The following is an 18,944-nucleotide window of genomic DNA, read 5'->3' as shown; positions in this document are numbered from 1 at the left end:
TGACCAGGCACATGCCTGGTTCCCCTGGAAGCCAGGAGAGGGCATCAGATCCTCTGGGACTGGAGTTACAGTTGTTTGCAAACTGCTATGTTGGGGCTGGGAATTCAGTCTGGGTCCTTAGGAAGAGTAGCCAGTGCTCTTAAACCTCTGAGCATCTCTCCAGCCCTGGGTCAGTTTTTAAAGATGTGCTTTGCATGTTGTACATGTCGTTCTGGCTTAAATGTGAAGGGTCTCCGACAGGAGTAAGCATTTGAACACTTGATCCCAGGGGATAGGAGGTTTGGGGAGGTTTTATCACCTTCAGGGTCAGGAGTGGTTTACTGGGCAGACACAGTCCTCACCTCCAAGACGAGGAACGCGTGCAAGAAATACTGCCTCACACTCTGACTAGAGCCGCTGCTGGCGCCAAGCCCTTCCTGCCATGATGGGCTACCAGACCTCACGGTGGCTCACAGCCATCTGTAACTCCAGTCCCAGGCCTTTCTTTTCCTTTTCTTTTTGTTGTTGTTATTGTTTTGGATTTTTCAAGACAGTGTTCTCTGTGTAGCCCTGGCTGTCCTGGAACTCACTCTGTAGACCAGGCTGGCCACGAGCTTATAGCTATCTCTGCCTCCCAAGTGCTAGGATTACAGGTGTGTGCCACCACCTTCCGGCTAAGATTTATTTATGTACGTATGTGAGTGCTCTGTTTGCTTGTATGACTCCAAGACAGAAGAGAGCATCAGGACCCATTATGATGGTTGTGAGCCATCGTATGGGTGCTGGGAACTGAACTCAGGACCTGGCTGGAAGACAGTCTCTTAGCCGCCTTGCCATCTCTCCAGCCCTTTAGCTGTTTTTGACAATTCTGTACATACATACATGGATCACAGTCACCCCAACTCCACCCTTCACTCCTCTCAAGAACCCCTCCTTCCTTATGTCCTCTCCTGTTTTCTTTTTTGTGGTAATCCCCTGCGACCGTTCAGTGCTGCCTCCTGTAATGCCCACACCTGTGATCACAGCACTCAGGGAGGCAGAGGCAGGGGGATTGCTGTGTGTTCAAGGACAGCCAAAGCTACACAGAGAAACATTGTGTTGAAAAAGCAGAAAACAAAACAAACACATACACGTGGCTCAGTGGTGAGGGGCACTGGCTGCTCTTCCAGAAGACCCAGGTTCAATTCTCAGCACCCACATGGCAGCTCACAACTATCTATAACTGTAGTTCCAGAAGAGCCGACACCCTTACATAGACACACATGCAGGCAAAACACCAACAGTACATAAAATAAAAATAAATTATAACAAAACAAAAGTGTTTATGAAGCAGGGATGGAGTCAGTAACCCATCCTTGATTTTTATGTCCTTTGAGGAAAGCTTCTTTACTTCATTCAGGACTGGGTCTCCAAAGCCTTTAAGTCATGCTGGCTCCCCACCCCCACCTACCTCAGCCTGCACCACAGGGCCCTGGGGCTGAGCTGACTGGGGTAATGGGGAAGGAAGAAACAAGAGACACCCACAGAAAAGCTGGGACCAGGTGGGCCTGTGCTCTTTTGAAGACCAGCACCTGGAAACTTAGCGCAATCACCACAGACAGCTGGACGGCCAGGCAGGTTCACTGCGGACAGCTGAGCCGGAAGACAAGCTGATCTTAGTGGGATCTCCGTGGGGCAGCGGAGGACGAGACGGTGTGCACCCTTGCTCATCCTGACCTACACAGGGACTTCCAGGACAGCCAGGGCTACTCAGGCGGGACCTGTCTCAGTTTGAGCTTGCAAGGCAAGAATGCTCTGCCAGTAAGCAGATCTCTAACTGTAAGCATTTCCTTTAAGTATGGAGACAGAACCTGGGTCCTCACCTTTGCCTGGTAAGTGCTCTACCAACTGAGCTACATCCCTGGCCCTCTGCCTGCCCGGCTCTTTAGAGTTCTAGTTAGAATAATAAGGGCCTAGTGTGAGGTCAAAAGGAGATGAGGCACAGCTGACCTTCATAAATGGGGCGCTGGGTCTGGCGAGCTGAGTCAGGGTGACCAAACCTGAGGTCAAACCTCAGTCCCTGGGGCCCACCTGGAGGACGCAGAGAACTGACTTTTGCAAGTTGCCCTGTCATCTCTAGGCTACGTCACACCAGGTGTGCTTTCACACCCAATAACAAGCAAATAGTAACTATCCCGACCAAACAGGTGTGTTTCACCACACCTGACATTAAAATACAGCATGTGCCTCACCAGGGAGTATTGTGACTAGGCTGTCTGCCCGAAAGCAGGGCTCCTACGAGTGGTATTTGGTCCCATGGTGAGTGTGACTCTGCATGCACACGCCACCTCCTGCCTGACCGAGGCTGACGACTTATCCCCAAAAGTGAGAAAGGAGCGCCGGAGAGATGGCTCAGTGGTTAGGAGCCCTGATGGCTCTTCCAGGGGATTAGGGTTCAGCTCCCAGAGCCCACATGGCAGCTCACAACTGTCTGTAACTCACACATATGGTGCACCAATATAGATACAGGCAAAGCACTGAAGTAAGACTAATTAAAGATGTGAAAGGTACCACCCCATACACGTATCCACCTATAACGGATGGAGACTTGCTCAGTGGTTGGGTTAAAATCACTTAAGATGCATCAGGTTCAAGAACTTATCAGACGCAATCGGACCAAGAAAGGGTACAGCACCCTCAGCTGGACCCCATGATGAGGCTTCAGCTCAGCTCTGGTCCACTGATGAAGCCCACACCGACTACAGTGTGTCCACTCCCTCATCCACATCCTCTCTTGCATTTTGCCCCAAGCCTGGCTCAGCCTGTGACCTGCAGCTTGGCTCTGAGGATGGCAGCACCCTGGCTGCGATCTCCAGCAGCTCTCCAAGTGGAGACTTTGCAATACTTCAAGCTCCCAGCTTCTGGTAAGGCCTCTCAACTCCTGAATTAAGCTGGGGCTCCTTTAACCCTTTCGTAGCCACGGTGTAGCCTACAGAGGTACACACGTCACGTGATGCGTAATGTGTAATATCAACGGAGGAGAACCTGTGCCTGCCCGTTATTAACGCAGATCAGGGCTACGGGGCAAATTGTCGCCAAGGAAACCGACATAGCTTGTTGACTTATTGATATTCAGTAGACTCAGATGTGGAGAGACACAAGTACGTTCGTTTAAGTTTCTGACACAGGGCACTCAAGACGGAGAGTGGGTCTCTCTGGAGAGACTATTCAGTCTTCCTGGGGCAACCAAATCCTTTGCAGGAGGTGTATGATAAGAGACAGCGTCCTTTCCAGTACATGCTGACTTAACTTTCCTATCATGCCCTCTGTCCCCAAACAGCCTTGGGTTTCACCTCACTGTGCTTTCTGCATCTGCAATTCTCTCCTGTTCTGGAATGTCCGACCTAGAATGACCGAACCTGGTGTAAAGTCGTGCTCTGGAGAGAAGGAAGCACAGGGTATCAGCTAGTGCTGCTGCTGTGGAGATCTGACGCCTCACGCGTAAAACGCAGATAATTTTACCACCCCCAAGCTGCTAAGTGGTTCAATAGGACATTCCAGTAAGGCTTTTAGCATCACTTCTGGCCCTAGAAACGGGACTCTTGCGCGAGCACAGCAACCCGCCCCGCCCCGCCCCGCCCCAAGGGAGCTGCCCTTTGACCACCTCCCTGAGCTCCCGGCGCCCACGGTGGCGTCCGCGCCGCCACGTCGCCTCCCCCACCCTCCCGACACCAGGGTTCCGCAGACGCCGGCGAGTGTTAGGTACCCGGCTCACCGGGCCGCGCCCCGCGGGGCTTGAGCCTCTCGATTGGCTGCTCCGGGTGCCCGTCTTCAGAGGCTGCTGCGGATTGGCCACCTTCGGCGGCGGGGGCGGGCTTCGCGGAGCAGAGGAAGGGCGGGGACCCGGATGTGTGTGGTGGCGGCGGCCGAAGAGCTACAGCGCGGAGCTGAGAGGCCTATGGATGAGGAGGACGCGGCGGCCCCGGTAGGCGGGGACCGGGGGGCGGGGTCCCGGAGGCCTCGGGCTCTGCCGAGCTCGAGGCGGGGGTCCTGGGCGACGGCTCCGGGCTCCGGGGCGGGGCCGGGGCTCTGGTCGCCGGCCCTCCTGCCGCCGCGCACCGTCAGCCAGCGCGGGGCCTTGCAGACCGGGCGGAGCCGCGCTGACAGGTTGAGGCCGCCTGGCCCCCGGGTCTCACCCCAGGACCCCGCGGTGCTGAGGCAGCGCCGGGACCCAGCGCGGCGGCTGCTGGCTGGTGCCGAGGCCACCGGGTCCTCGGAGACCAGATACCTTCAGGTCGGGGGCTCCGGCATTTACCTGGGTTCGAGTCCTGGCCCAGGGCCCAGGAGAGGCATCTGGGCGCTGCGCCACAGGTGTCTGCGCCCTTGGAGCGTGCAGAAGAGCCCTGATGTGCACACTGGGCTCAAACTCAGCTTAGCCTAGGTTTGCTGATCACCTACTGTGCGGACAGCCCTGAGCCAGGAGTTTTGGAGAATGGGAAGAAAAGATTTCTCCATCGTTTCCCCGCTTTTGGCTCTCTGGGAAACTGCATTCATTCATTCATTTACTGGCCTTGCGGGGTTGTCTAAATACCAGGAGAGCCCCGCTCCTCTTTGCCTTCACCGCTGCCATTTTCGAGGCTGCCATCCTCTGAGCTGCTGTCACAACCTGCAGCTGGGAATGACAGTTAAGACCGGATAAGTTCCTTTTTCTTTTGCTGGAGACAGGGCCTCCCTAGGTAGCCTTGGCTGGGCTGGCAGACCGATCTCAGGTGTAGAACTTAGAGATCCATTTGCCTCTTCGGATTTAAAGCGCTGGGGTTTTGGTCAGGAGGGAAGGCCCAGCGATTAAGGGCAATGGCTTTCAGGCAGGGCGGTGGTGGTGCACACCTTTAATTCCAGCACTTAGGCAGAGGCAGGCGGATCTCTGAGGCCAGCCTGATCTACAGAGTGAGTTCCAGGACAGCCAGGGCTACACAGAGAAACCCTGTCTCAAAACAACAACAACAAAACAGAAGATCATGCCCCCCCCCCTTTGTTTGTTTGTTGGTAAAATTCCTTAAAGGTTTCTCATTACCCTTGAAATAAAATTTAAACTCCTGAGTATGAACAGCCTTTTGCCTTATCCGGTTCTTTCTGTTTTGTTTTTCAAGACAGGGTTTCCCTGTGTAACAATAGCCTTGGCTGTCCTGGGATTTGCTTTTTTGAAGCCGGTTGGCTTCAAACACATAAATATCCACCTGCCTCTGCCTCCCCAGGTGCTGGGACTAAAGGCGAGCGCCACCGCTCCCGGGGCTTTACCCTGTTCTTACTCACTTTTCCCATATAGCAGTGGCCCTGGCTGGCTGTCTTCCTGTACCGTGGTGACACCTTTCTCCTACCCACAGACCTGCTATGGCGGTTGCCTCTGCCTGGAATGCTTTTTGTACTGGTACATTGCTTGCCTCCCTTTCAGCTCACATGCAACAATTCAGATACTTCATTACGTCCCTTTCCCCCACTGGTCAAAATGTCCACTTGTGCCTATTCCCTGCCATGCCCCTTCACGCTCACGAAGATGGAGACCTGTGAGAAAGAGAATTTTGCCCCTAGCTCCGCCCACAGTGCACATGTAAGGCCCAGTAAGCTTCTGCTGGCCGAGTGGCCGAGGCTGGAGCTTGGAGATGCGTTTGGACATCAAGCCTGCAGTCAGCCCGGGTGCTCTGCTCAGCCCCGCGTCCTCTTCACCTCTCTGCTCATAGGTTTGTTCTCATGAACAAGATGGATGACCTGAACTTGCACTACCGGTTTCTGAACTGGCGAAGGAGGATTCGGGAGATTCGAGAGGTCCGGGCTTTCCGGTATCAGGAGAGGTTCAAACATATCCTTGTAGATGGTGACACTCTGAGGTGAGTGTGGGGAACCATTCCCCATTGTCCTTGAGAGTCCTTTTCCAGGTCTTAGGCAGGGACAGGCGTGTCAGAGGGAGAGGGACTGTTTACACTCACCACACGGGGAGGGTACCCCAGTGGCCTTTGTGCATTCCTTTCTGCCTCTTGTCACTGGGTCCTTCTTCGGGTTGTTGTGTTATTTGCTTATGTAGTGTGTGGGGGTGCTGTTAAAGGACAACGTGATGGAGACAGATTCCCCTTAGATCAGGTGGGACCAACTGTGCTCACTAGGAAGTGCTTTTATGCACTGAGCCTTCTCACTGGTCTTTGTTGAGATGGCCCTGCTGTCCTAACACCTGCAGCCCTTCTCCTCAGCTTCCCTTGAGATTACAGGCAAGTGCTGTCTCAGCCATCTTGGCTCACTGTCTTCCAGTCTGGCAAGGGAAGGATCCAGAGAGGCCCTGTTCTGATTTGGAAGTTCCCATGACAGGTATAGGAGGCTGCCAACATCTGTGAAGACAGTGGCCTGAGTCCCCTTCTGCCTATATTTCTGCCTACTTGGGCTCAGCAGGGAGGGCCTTCAGTAAGGCAGCTGGCCCTGTCTAGGGAGTGCCAGTGTGTAATCGCCCACTCTGTGTCTTGCCAGCCCTTTGGTTTGTATTTTTCTCTTTAAGTCTTGAACCTGCCCTGACTGACCCATCCAGATAGTTATCATGTAAGGGGAAAGGAGCTAGCGTTATTGCCTGAGGGGAAGAAAGCTGAAATATGGGGACTGAGTGACTCTTCCTGACTGAAGGCCTTTGAGGAAGGGTAGAGATCAGCTGTTCTCCAGCTCCGCTGAGGACAGGGCTGCAGGCAAGGGCCAAAGTTGCAGCAGGAGGGATTGAGGTTAGACAACACTGTGGGACCCCTCAGAAGCAATTAAGGAAGGCTTCATTTTCCTCTTGAAAATGAAACTAGGCTGTGTTGATTTAGTGTGGGTTGGACGCTCGCTAGAAGCAGTGGGAAGGGCAGGTGACCTTAAATTCCACTTGTGTGTGTGTGTTCGAGAGAATTTTTTTTCTTTTTTCTTTTCCAAGACAGAGTCTCTCTGTGTAGCCCTGGCTGTCCTGGACTCACTCTGTAGACCAGGCTGGCCTCAGATTCAGAGATCTGCCTGCCTGTGCCTCCCCAGTGCTGGCTGGGACTAAAGGCGTGTGCTGCCATACCTGGCTCTGTGCAGATACTTGAAGTGTGGCTTGATGAGCCCTCCCAAGGTTGGGGTTTGGAGTATTCGGACTTCCTCCCAACAGGTGGGCATGCTGCTAATAGAACTTTTCTGTATCCCTTTAGTTACCATGGGAATTCTGGTGAGGTTGGCTGCTATGTGGCGTCGCGACCCCTGACCAAGGACAGCAATTATTTTGAGGTGATCAGCAGTAGGTGTGCAGAGTTGGGGAGCCAGGTGTGGCGGGGTGGCGATGAGGGGTGAGCACATCGAGCGAGAAGGCCCTTCTCCTGGGTTGATGACCTGGCCTTTACGTTTTCACCAAGGTGGCTCTTTTGAGAGAAGGGTGCAGGACAGCAGGACTCTTGATCTTGATCATGACAGGTGCCTTGGAGTCTCATCCCCTTGCCTCTTGGCTCTGCTGTCCCTTTGCCTAGGTGGACTTTGACCCGAGTCATTTTCCTTGGTCCTAATACAGCAGTTTTCAACATTCCTAACAATTCCTTTAACACATGCTATGCTGACCCACAGCCAGAAAATTATTTTTGTTGCTACTTCATAACTTTAATTTTGCTACTGTTGTGATTTGTAATGTAAATAAAGATTGTGTTTTGCGATGGTCTTAGGCAACCTCTATGAAAGGGTCATTTGACCCCCAAAGGGGTTGTGACCCACAGGTTGAGAACTGCTGTCCTGACAGAAGCCCCGAATTGATTCTGTGCATAGCTGTTTATTGCTGTTTCTGTAAGGGCCTGTGTGTGGGCATGTGCACGTAAGCACAGAGCCCGCGGACACTAGAAGTTAGAAGTGGCCCTTGTGACTTACCGGATGCGGGTCTTGGGAACCCAACCCGAGTCAGCATGTACTCGTGACTGCTGAGCCCTGTCTCCAGCTCCCCACCTCTGCTCCTTCTCCTCTTTTTTTGTTTTTGTTTTTGTTTTTTGAGACAGGATCTCACTATGTAGCCCTGGTTGGCCTGGAACTGTCTGTCTCTCTATGTACACCAGGCTGGCCTGGAGCTATCACCTGTCTGGATGCTGGGATTAAAGATATGGGCCATCATGCCTAGCTAAAGCTTGAGACTGTCCGAGTAACCACAGTAAAGGGCCCTGCCCCCACCCCAGGTGCCCCTGAGCATAAGCCCACCTTTGATCACCCTGCCTGCCCTTGTCCTGCCCAAGTTCACTCCTCTTCCCCTGTGAACCGTGTCCTGCTCTCTGCGTTCCAGGTATCTATTGTGGACAGTGGTGTTCGGGGCACCATTGCTGTGGGGCTGGTCCCTCAGTACTACAGCCTGGATCACCAGCCTGGCTGGTTGCCCGACTCCGTGGCCTACCATGCTGATGATGGCAAGTGAGTGGGCCTTCCTTCGGAGTGAGGTGGTGTGAAGGATAAGCTATCTCTGAGTGGTTTTCTCTTAAAAAAATCCATGTTATTTGGGTTCTTATACCTCTACCTTCCTTCTCCACCAATCCCTTCCAATACCAGGTAGGAGAGAAAGAAGGTTAGTGGGAGAGGAGGCGTAGGTCTCTTTGGCTACTTCCTGCTGGTTAGAGTCCTTGGGTTTCTTGGGGCAAGTCCAGTCTTTGTTTCAGGAGCTCTCCAACCTCTTCTCCTCAAACTGCATCAACAGCAGCAGGAGCAGCAGCGGGGAGCAGCAGCCTTTCCTCTTTCTCAGAGACCCCCTTCTCACTCTGGGTCTGGCCTTTATTCACTCTCCAGAGTCCTCAGAGTTAAACCATTTACAGCTGGCAAAGCGCCCCTCTCAGAGCCCACACAAGGCAAATAGTCAGCTGCTGTGACCATCTGGGGCAGTCCCATATCCCACACCTGGGATTAAAACGGAAACATGTTTACATGTCAGAACATAACTGAGTTTTTAAAGACCCCAAAACTTCCACTGCATCACTATTTCCTGTTTTAGGAGTTTTTTCATAAACGTCGTTAGGTGAGCCACCCTTGCTGGTGTGGACATCAGAGAGGGTGACCTGACTATCAGGACACAGGTTGGTGCTGTCAAGAGTGGGGCTTCTGAGAGGGCACCACAGAGTCCTGTGCACTCTCTCCATAGGCTGTACAATGGTCGAGCCAAGGGGCGCCAGTTTGGGTCAAAGTGCAACTCTGGGGACCGGATCGGCTGTGGCATTGAGCCTGTGTCCTTTGATGTGCAGACTGCCCAGATCTTCTTCACCAAAAACGGGAAACGGGTGAGCAGACAGCCCCGGAGACTCTTCCCTGCCCATGGCAGCGGGGACATGCTCATATCACCAGTTCAAGGAGAAGTAACTACAACTAGCAGGGTCAGAAATCTATGTCTCAGAGGGAGATTTTGAACAAACAGGAGGGAAGGGTGTGTGAACATAGCCAGTGTGTTCGGCTGGCATGCTGGAGGCTCTGCGTTCAGTTCCTGGCACCACAGAAACAGAGGTCACCCAGGAGATGGAGGCAGGAGAATCAGAGGTTCAGAGGCATTCTCACCACATAATGAGTTCAAGGACAGTTGGGTTACACGAGGCACTATCTTAAAGAAGTCTTCTTTCGGGAAGTGGCCCCTGAAAGGCTACATGCTCCAGTAGGTAGCCCACACACATGCATGTATAGGCACCACTAAGTTGACTCTGGGTTCAAAAAAGCACGTGAAATTAGGAGGGATTTGTTGGGGGGGGGGTAGGGAAGGAATTGGAGCAGAGGAAATGGGCTGATTTGATCAAAGTACATTATATGCATGTATGAAATTTTCAAACAGATAAAAAGCAGGATGAAGAGATGGCTCAGTGGTTAAGACCACTGGCTGCTCTTCAGAGGACCCAGGTTTGGTTCTCAGCACCCACATTGCAGCTCACAACTGTCTTAACTCTAGTTTCAGGGGCTCTGAAACCGTCACACAGATACACATGCAGGCAAAACACCAATGCACATAAAATAAAAACAAATGATTTTTAAAATGTAAACAGGGAAAGGTTATGGTTCAGCTGTATTAAGTGGAGGGTCTCAGGAGTGTGACTTGGAAACTGGGGGATTGTGCTTTGGTTTTATTTTCTTTCTTCTTGAATCGATTTCTCTTCAGAGATGGTGGTAGTGGTGATGGTGGGACTTTGAGACTCTCCCTCTCCTCCCCTCCTCTCCCTCTGCTGGGGGTGGATTGCTTCCCAAGCCCGGCCAGAGGTCGGCTCCCTCTGCAGCCTTAGTAGGTGTGCCTTGGTGCTCCTGTGCTGCTTACACGGCAGGCAGCAAGTCCAGGGGCTGAGGCTGGCCTCCCAGCTCCCTGTGACCTGCCTGGCCATGAGCATTTGGCAAATCTTAGAACTCTGCCGAACCTGTTTTTCTGAGATCTGTGTGTGTGTGTGTATGTGTGAGAGAGAGAAAGAAAGGGAGAGTGTGTGTGAGAGAGAAAGAAGGGAGAGTGTGTGTGATAGAGAGGGAGAGTGTTTATGTGTGAGAGAGAGGGAGTGTGTGTGTGTGTGTGTGTGAGAGAGAGAGGGAGGGAGAGTGTGTGTGAGAGAGGGAGTGTGTATGTAAGAGAGGGAGAGTATGTGTGAGAGAGAGAAAGAAAGGGAGAGTGTGTGTGAGAGAGAGAAAGAGAGGGAGAGTGTGTGTGTGTGTGGCAGCTGCTGGCTGTGTCTCTTGGAGGTGAGAACTGGATGGCAGCTCCCCCCCTCCCTGTGCTGCAGGTGGGCTCCACCATCATGCCCATGTCCCCAGACGGGCTCTTCCCTGCAGTGGGCATGCATTCCCTGGGCGAGGAGGTGCGGCTGCACCTCAACGCTGAGCTGGGCCGTGAGGATGACAGCGTCATGATGGTGGACAGTTATGAGGACGAGTGGGGCCGGCTGCATGATGTCAGAGTCTGCGGGACGGTGAGTAGCGGGCAGGGGGACGTGGGAAGAGCACACGTGGGCATCTGACAGCTTAGAACCAGGAGGAAGGACAGCGCATCCCCGCCCTTTCACTGTGTAGCCCAGGCTGGCCTGGCCCTCAAACCTGTCTCTGCCTGCTGAGTGCTGGGGTTAAAGGCATGTCATCGAGCCTGCCTCTTTCTTCTCTTTATCTTGCTATAGGTCAGGGACTTGCTTAGGCTGGCCTTGGATTTACATTCTGCCCACCTGGCCTGAGCAGTCCTGTGCCCCTGTATGGGTGCGTACAGTACAGCGTGGCTTCGGGAGGTGGGAGTTCAGGTGGAATAGCTTGACATGCTTCTTGGAGTCCAGAGCTGTGCTCTGAGCATAGATTTCCCTCCTCTCTTTCCTTCATTTGGGAGCTCAGCCTGGTTGCTGATCCCCAGAACAGGTGACAGCTCTCTGCCGAAGCTTCTCTTCCTTCAGGACAGCTGACTGGGGATCCCACAACTTAGGATTTGTTGTGATTCAACTCAGCTGGGGTCCGGGGTCTGTCATTAGAGAACTGAGGCACACCTGTGGGACAGGATTTGCAGAGTTGGTGTGCGTGTGTGTGTTGCTGGGTATTGACTCTTTCACAGGCTGAACAAGTCCCCTACCACTGAACTGTATCTCTAGCTCCTTTGCTGGTTTTTTTGTTGCTGTTGTTGAGATAGGGTCTTACTCAGCTGCGCTGCTGTGCTGCTTCAGAACTCAGTCTGTACCCCAGGCAGGTCCTGAACTTTGAATCCACATGCCTCCAAGTAGTAGGGATTACATGCCTGCACCCAGGCCCAGCTTTGGGGACCCTGAATCAGCTGCACTGTCAGTGTTAGCCTGTGGTAGGAAAACAGAAGCAGTGGGGGATGGAAGTGGATTTATGAAGAAGGCGGCCTTTCCTTGTGGAGTTCAAGGTAAATTGAGTTCAGAGAACATGGCAGAAAGTGCACCCCCTGCTGTGCTGACACTCTGCTTTTCTGGGGTGTCCTGGGGTGCAAGGGCTGTGGTGGTTGTGAGCCAAGGCTCAGATGCCCATCCCTTGACTCATCCCTCCTCTTGGTCCCCTTGTACCATCATTGTGACAACATCCACAGTTGATCTTGGGCCTGAGCCAGGGCCATGTTCCAGCTCTCATCTCTGACCTCTCCCCAAACGTTTTCCTGGCATCCTTTCCCTGCCTGGACCTGTCCCCACTCTACTCCCGGCAGCTTTTCTAATTGAGGTGGAATCCTGTAGACATTAAAAATAGCCTTCCTTCCTTCCTTCCTTCCTCCCCTCAGCACCCTCAGTCTGCTCTTTTAGGAATTTCCCCCTTGAGCGTAGCTGCAGAGTGTGGTTGTCTTCAAACCCTCGCCACAGCTAGGCCAGCTTGCGGGGCTGTGGGGTTGGTCCACTGCGCTGTGAGCACAGGCTCCTCTTCGGTGCACTTGGCAGGTCTTTGTTTCCAGACAGTCTGGTCTCGCTGTAGTCAGGCTGCCCTGGAGCTCACTGTTCTGGCCTTGAACCTGTGGCAACCCTACCTCAGCCTCCTGAGTACTGAGAGTACAGATGTGAGCCACCATGCTTGGCTAGTCAGGGGCCAGTCTCTTTCTCTCTCCAGTTCTCTCGCATATCTTTTATTCATTTATTCATTTAGTTTGTTTGTGTACGCGCATGTGTTTGTCAGAGGACAAATGTGGGAACCGCTTCTAACCCTCATGTGGGCTCCAGGGACTGAGCTGCTTCTGCAGCCGGAGGGATGGGTCTCTTGAAGGATATATGTCCTTTTAGGTTTGCGGACCGTCCCCGTCCTTCCAGTGAAGGTAACTTTCCTGGTTTCCTTCATCTTCTGGTCTTCTGTACTGTCTGCTGTGTTTCTGGTCAGAGGACCAGAAGGACAGTCACTCACTCCTCCAAAGATGCTCACAAACATTTGACTCCTGGCCCTCGTTTTTACATCCCTTGTTGCTGGGGCCCTTCCAGCCTGGATGGTGCCCTCAGTAGGGTGCCCCAGAACCCTCGAGACTTGGGGAGGCCTTGAATCTGACTTACTCTAAGGTTTCTCAAAAGGACACAAGTGTTATTTCAGTTGGGACGGTCATTTATTTTTAACATTTATTTGCTGGGTGAGGTGCTGCATTCCTTTAATCCCAGTGGTCAGGGAGGCAGAGGCAGGCAGATCTCTGAGTTTGAGGCCAGCTTGGGCTGCACAGAGTCGAGGACAGCCAGGGCTAGAGAAACCCTGCCTCTAAAAAAACAAAAGAAAGAAACAAAAACCCCACAACATTTATTATTCATATGTGTGTGTATATACACAGTGTATATCATGGCATGCCTGCAGAGGCCAGAGTTTAGTTTGCAGGAATCAGGTCTTTCTACTACCATCTGGGTCTTGAGGGGGTCCAACGCAGATCATCAGGCTTGGCAGCAAGTGCCCTTTCCTCTGCTGAGCCATCTTGCCCACCCAGGGCACTTAGCTCATGTGCAGGACAGTGAACATCTTTCGGTCCCAGACACAAGTAGTTAGCAGCATGGCGGTGTGGCGTGTACCCCAGTATCAAACAGGACGGACTCGCTTCAGCTGTCAGACAGCCAACGAGCAGGAAAGGTACACCCAAGCAGTCCTTTGGACAGTTGAGTACTGAGGGTCCCTGACTTAAGATTTTCCAATTATGATGGCATGAGAACTGTATGGATTTCAAGAGAAGCCATACTTAAGATATTATTTTCATTATTATTATTACTATCATTATTATTTAAGCAGGATCTCAGTCTGTAGCCCTGGCTGGCCTAGAATTCTCTATGTAGGCTAGGATGGCTTTGAACTCACAAGGATTCTGCAGCCTCTGCCTCCTGAACACTGGGGTTAAAGGTGAGTGTCACCTTGCCAGGCTGTGCTTGAGATTTTGAAGTATCTCAGTGGTCAAGAAGCCCTTGGTTCATTTAATCCCTAGTACCACAAGGGGAAAAAAAAGTAGGTTTTTAATTTTGATCTTTTCCCAAGGTGGTGGCATTGGGCATTGACAGCAGGTTGCAGCTTCCCATCAATAAGCTGACACCAGAGGAATCCTCTGGCGCCCCTGTAGTGCCCTTCCTTCCTTTCCTCCCTCCCTCCCCACTTCCTTCTTTCCTTCCCTCCTCACTTCCTTCTTTCCTTCCTTCCCTCTCTCTCTCCTTCCCCCTCTCCCCCTCCCTTCTTCCTTCCTCTCCTCCTTCCTCCTCCCTCCTTTCAGGTTGAAAGGTCATGTCCATTGTGATTTGTAGTCGCAATGTAACCAGTCTCCATTTCCTGGGAGAATGTGTATTTTCATCAGCTGGGGGTTGCCAGGCCCCATTGACACCGTGATCACTTCATTTTCTCTTTACCTGGTCTTGAAGCTGCAGGTCATTTTATCCCCACTTCACTGATGGAGCGATTAAGGCTTACAGAGGTAAAGGTATTGAGGCTTACTGCAGCTAAGCAATACTAGCTCAGGCTGGAACTGGATCTTTCAAAGTGAGAGGTAGACTGAAGGGCCAAGCCTACAGACCTTCCCAACAGTGGCACCCAGAAAGACCTGGCAGGGTAGTGACTCCCCTCTGGCCTCAGTGCTGCAGGCTCAGGAGGGCTTGCTGGGAGCAGGGGAGCAGCCTGTGGTTTGGGGTGGTTGTCCTGAAGAGGGCCAGGGTATCAGCAGACTGCCGCAGTGCTCTGCAGGAGTCAGTGGGTGTGGGTCGAAGCTCCGTGTCAGGGCAGGTCAACGCATGGCCTCTTGGCCTTAGGAAGCGTCCCCACCCTGTCAGAACTGCAGCAGCCTTCTGCGGGCTGAGGCAGAGGGCAGGCTGGGCGGGTTTTTCCCAAGGACCAGGCTCGGCATGGGCTGTCTTTTGGCCATGGAACTAGAGAACACCCTGTTTCCAACACGGAGGCCAGCTGGACAGAACGGGTCCAGGGCAGCTGTGGCTTCCTCCTCTGGCTCTGCAGTGCTGGGTGGAGAGGATCACAGGCTGCTTGATAGATGAGGTCAGTAAGCACCAAGCCACACTTGAGGCTGGGAGTCAGCCCCCCCGCCCCCTCCCCCCGGCTGCAGGCAGAGTGAGCAGCGGGTGCTGACCTGGTGGCTCCCACACTCCTCCGGCTTTCCCTGTGTCCTCACCTGTCTTTAGAGCATGGGGGTAGACTTGGCGGTGCTGGAACTGAGCAGAGTGAGATCTCGTCTGGGCTGAAAGGAGATGAGTAGTGAAGACTGATGCAGAGACGCCCCAGCCCTCAAGCTGGTGCAGGCTGGTTTAGGCAGGAATGTCAGTGGGGCCAGGCCATCACCCCAAGGTTTGCTAGGGATTAGTGGAGGACGCCCCAGGGAGGGCGCTTTTTCTAGGGCTGGGGGTTAGAGGAAAGTGAGGGGCAGCGAGGTTAATTAAAAGAGAATTAAGGAATCCTAGGTGATGCCAGGCAGGTGAAAGGGGAGATGGGTTAAGTCATAGCCCCAGCGTTAACGTGCCATCTGATAGGTAAAAATTAGGTTGGGTTGCCACCCTATGTGTGCAGGCAAGACCATGAGGGGCTGAAGAACTCAGAGCCTCTCAGTCATCTCCTTTCTCCTACCTTCCCACCGCCCTCCAGCCTGAATCAGGGCCGGGAGGAGGAGGGCCTGCCATTTGACTTAATTTTGACCTTTGCCCATGGAAATTGAAGGGTAGAGTTGCCATCTCTGGGTTCTTGGCTCCCTTGAGCACCTCCCTGACCCAGCAATGAATGGCTCTCTTCAGAGCCAAGTATAACAGATCTTGAGAAACTCCATCAGTCCCATCTGTGCAGAACCGGCCTCTGAACCTGAGCCCCTCCTCAGATATCTGGGGTTGTCCCTCTTCTCATTAGGCCTCTTGAGAAGACTTCTGGATTCCAGGTGGGAAGACGGGCTTGGGGGGTTGTTCAGGGAATGGATGGTTCGCCCTGGAACCCCCAGTCAGCTTCCTGGCAGTGCCGGAAGCTCGTGGTTCTCTAGTCTCCAGACAGTGGATCTGTAGGAAGCCAGGCATCTCAGGCCAGTCCCCTTGTTTCTGCCGTCCTTGACTTCCCTGTCTGCCTAGAACTTGGAGTCCACTTTGCCTTTAGAATCCTTTCCCTTTTAGCCAGGGGATATCATCAGGCACAGAAAACTAGTACCCAGGCCACTTTGGACCCAGTGTCAGGGCAGTCAGCATTCACCTGACCCCTAGCTCTTGCCCCACAGCTGCTGGAGTATCTGGGGAAGGGCAAGAGCATCGTGGACGTGGGGCTGGCCCAGGCTCGGCACCCACTCAGCACCCGGAGCCACTACTTCGAGGTAGAGATCGTGGACCCTGGAGAGAAGTGCTACATCGCCTTGGGGCTGGCCCGGAAGGTGGGCACAAGTGCTGTGTGTCTGTCCGTGGGATTGCTCAGCTGGGAGCTCGGGGGAACACGTGAGCAGGGGTCCATAGAGGAGAGCTGTGAGCTGAGGCAGAGCGCGGTTCTGAGCGTCTCTTAGTGGGCGGCCTCTGAGGCCGTAGCCAGAATGTGCCACCCTGTCCCGAAGCAGCCCCTCCCTGCCCTTGCTCCCCACGCCCCGCCCGGTTCCTGGCTGTGGGCTGCCATCTGTCTGCATCGTCCCAGCAGATGCCGCTGACTTCTGTCCTCTCGTGCATGGGGTCACAGCTTTGCTTTGTCTTCTGGTGTAGGATTACCCCAAGAACAGACATCCTGGCTGGAGCAGAGGCTCTGTGGCATACCACGCAGGTGAGTGGAAGCTGCTGGATAGAAAGGCCACGCCTGCTCGCTCACATGTGCTCTCTCTCTCCTTCTCTCAGGCTGCTCAGGCTTTCTTTTCATATTGTTTTTCCTCTCAGGCACAGGACAAGGGCAGGAGAACTGGGCCCAGAATGGACATTCCAGGCCTCTGACCCGGCTCCCCATGCCCTTCCTGACCACATCCCTTGTTTTCTTTCCTTGCTGATTTGCTGTAGAGCTTTCTTGAGCACTAAGCCTCGGTGCCTGGAAGCCCTCCCTCCTTTCTGTGCTTGCTCATCCACCCGAGGCACCCTCTCCTTTCTTCTGAGCAGTTCTTCAATCAAACAGACATTGTGTTCTCTGTTAAAGCCTGGTGTCCCTCCTGCATCTCTCTCACCTATGTCTCATCTCTTCAAGTGTGTCCCTCCCTCTCTCCCTCCAACAGATGATGGGAAGATCTTCCACGGCAGCGGTGTTGGGGACCCCTTTGGACCACGCTGTTACAAAGGGGACATTATGGGCTGTGGAATCATGTTCCCTCGGGACTACATTCTGGACAGTGAGGGTGAGTGAGGTTGGGTAGCCAGATTGCTCAGGGCAGTGGACAGAACCACAGGAGCTCACGTTTCCTGTCTCCCAGGGGACAGTGATGACAGCTGTGACACAGTGATCTTGTCCCCAACTGCCCGGGCTGTCCGGAACGTCCGAAATGTCATGTACCTGCACCAGGAAGGCGAAGAGGATGAGGACGAAGAAGAGGAGGAGGAAGATGGGGAAGAGATAGAACAGGAGCATGAGGGCAAGAAGGTTGTGGTAAGTAGGGAGGTTTGGGCTCATTCTGGGGCCCTGGGCCAGACTACCTTGGCAACAGGACCAACAGGTCAGGTTGGGTGGGGGTGGGGCGGGGCGGGGCGAAGGTCTGGAGCTGCCCCAGGCTCACAGCTTAGAGTCCATAGCTCTGGCCTATTTTCCAGCCTCCGCACGCCCTCTTGTGGTTGCTTCCCACCTTACCCCACTGACTCCTAAAGCCCACGCTGGAAGCTGTGGGTGTTGGGCTCCATGCCTGAGTCACCCCAGTGTCCCCAGGGAAGGGGCCAGAGCCCACCCTCTCCTCTCCACCAAAACCAGGTTTTCTTCACCCGGAACGGCAAGATCATCGGGAAGAAGGACGCCGTCGTCCCTTCTGGAGGCTTCTTTCCCACCATTGGGATGCTCAGCTGCGGGGAGAAGGTGAAAGTGGACCTGCACCCCTTGAGTGGCTAGAGGCGGCCCTGTCCACCGCCCTTCAGCAGCCTCCTCCGCTCACCCCAGGATTGGCTCGCCAGCGGGCCTTGGGGGCATCACCATGCTCCTGCTGGCTCAGGCCCGGTCAGGCTGCACCTCTCTGACCCTAGGCCTGGGCCTTTGGTGATAGGAACCGGCCCAGGAGCAGGGTTGACATGTGTGGGCGGGTCCCTTGCTCTGTTAGCAGGTACCTGGATCTCCTGTTACCTCGCTGGGCCCTGCGAGCCGGGAGGTGGGCGCCTACCGGCGTACTTGGGGTAGAGTGGAGGCAGCCTACCAACCACAGAGTTCCCCTCAACTCCCTGTTCACCCCCGTCCTCATAGAGCCCGCTGCTGCTGTCTCCCCTGGCTGGGCTAGGGGCCTGTCATGGCCATCTCCCCTCCCAGTGGCTGCTGTCCTACATCATATCTGGGTCTCCACTCTCTCCTGAGATGTCCCACCCCCGCCCACACCACAGAAAGCCCGAGCCTGGCTCCCTGCCTGCACACACTCAGGTTGCTGAGTGTGTGTGTGAGTGATGGGCTGTGACATGGGACTGCAGCCTCGCTCCCCTCTCCTTGTCTGCACTCCTCCTCCAGGCACTCGGGCACGTGTTGTGTTGTGGCTGTTGGCTCCTCGAGTCCCTTTACCTGCACTCCCGACCCTGTGCCCCAGCTTGCTGCTTCTGCCACTTGACTGTTTTGCTTCAGTGTTTGGTTCTAGTGTCTGCGTAGAGCCCTCCCCCCAACCAGCCCTCCCTGTCTTCTCACCGTGAACAGGGACAGAGGAGGAGGCAGGAGCTTGTGTCTTGCACAGTGGGTAGGGCTGGGGGGGGTGGGCTGTTGTGCTGCTGGGGTTCCCTTGCCCCCACCTTTTGGGCCCTGCACTATGATGTAGGAAATGTATGTACAGATGAGAGATGTTTATACAACCAATAAAGGCGGAGTTTCCGTATTTATCAGGACAGACGGAAAGGGACTCCTTCGCAGTGCAGGGGGCCGGGCAGGCTGATAGCTGGGGCCACAGTTGAGCCCTCAAGGGCACCTCGGGCACTTCTTCACCTACG

General features: G+C 54.0%; 1 protein-coding gene across 1 annotated transcript; it reads left to right on the top strand.

Annotated features, from left to right (window-relative positions):
* Positions 1-3,853: 3,853 nt before the first annotated feature.
* Positions 3,854-18,842, top strand: Spryd3 (SPRY domain containing 3). The gene is made up of 11 exons (XM_055618221.1): positions 3,854-3,943; positions 5,697-5,843; positions 7,158-7,233; positions 8,261-8,385; positions 9,104-9,239; positions 10,704-10,889; positions 16,100-16,249; positions 16,566-16,623; positions 17,060-17,179; positions 17,255-17,427; positions 17,743-18,842. The coding sequence occupies exons 1-11, from the start codon at positions 3,921-3,923 to the stop codon at positions 17,875-17,877; spliced, it is 1,329 nt and encodes a 442-aa protein (XP_055474196.1). The 5' UTR covers positions 3,854-3,920; the 3' UTR covers positions 17,878-18,842.
* Positions 18,843-18,944: the final 102 nt, after the last annotated feature.

Source organism: Psammomys obesus, unplaced genomic scaffold, assembly GCF_907164565.1.
Source record: "Psammomys obesus unplaced genomic scaffold, mPsaObe1.curated_primary_1811, whole genome shotgun sequence".
NCBI lineage: Eukaryota > Metazoa > Chordata > Mammalia > Rodentia > Muridae > Psammomys > Psammomys obesus.
This window is presented reverse-complemented; position numbering and strand designations above follow the sequence as displayed.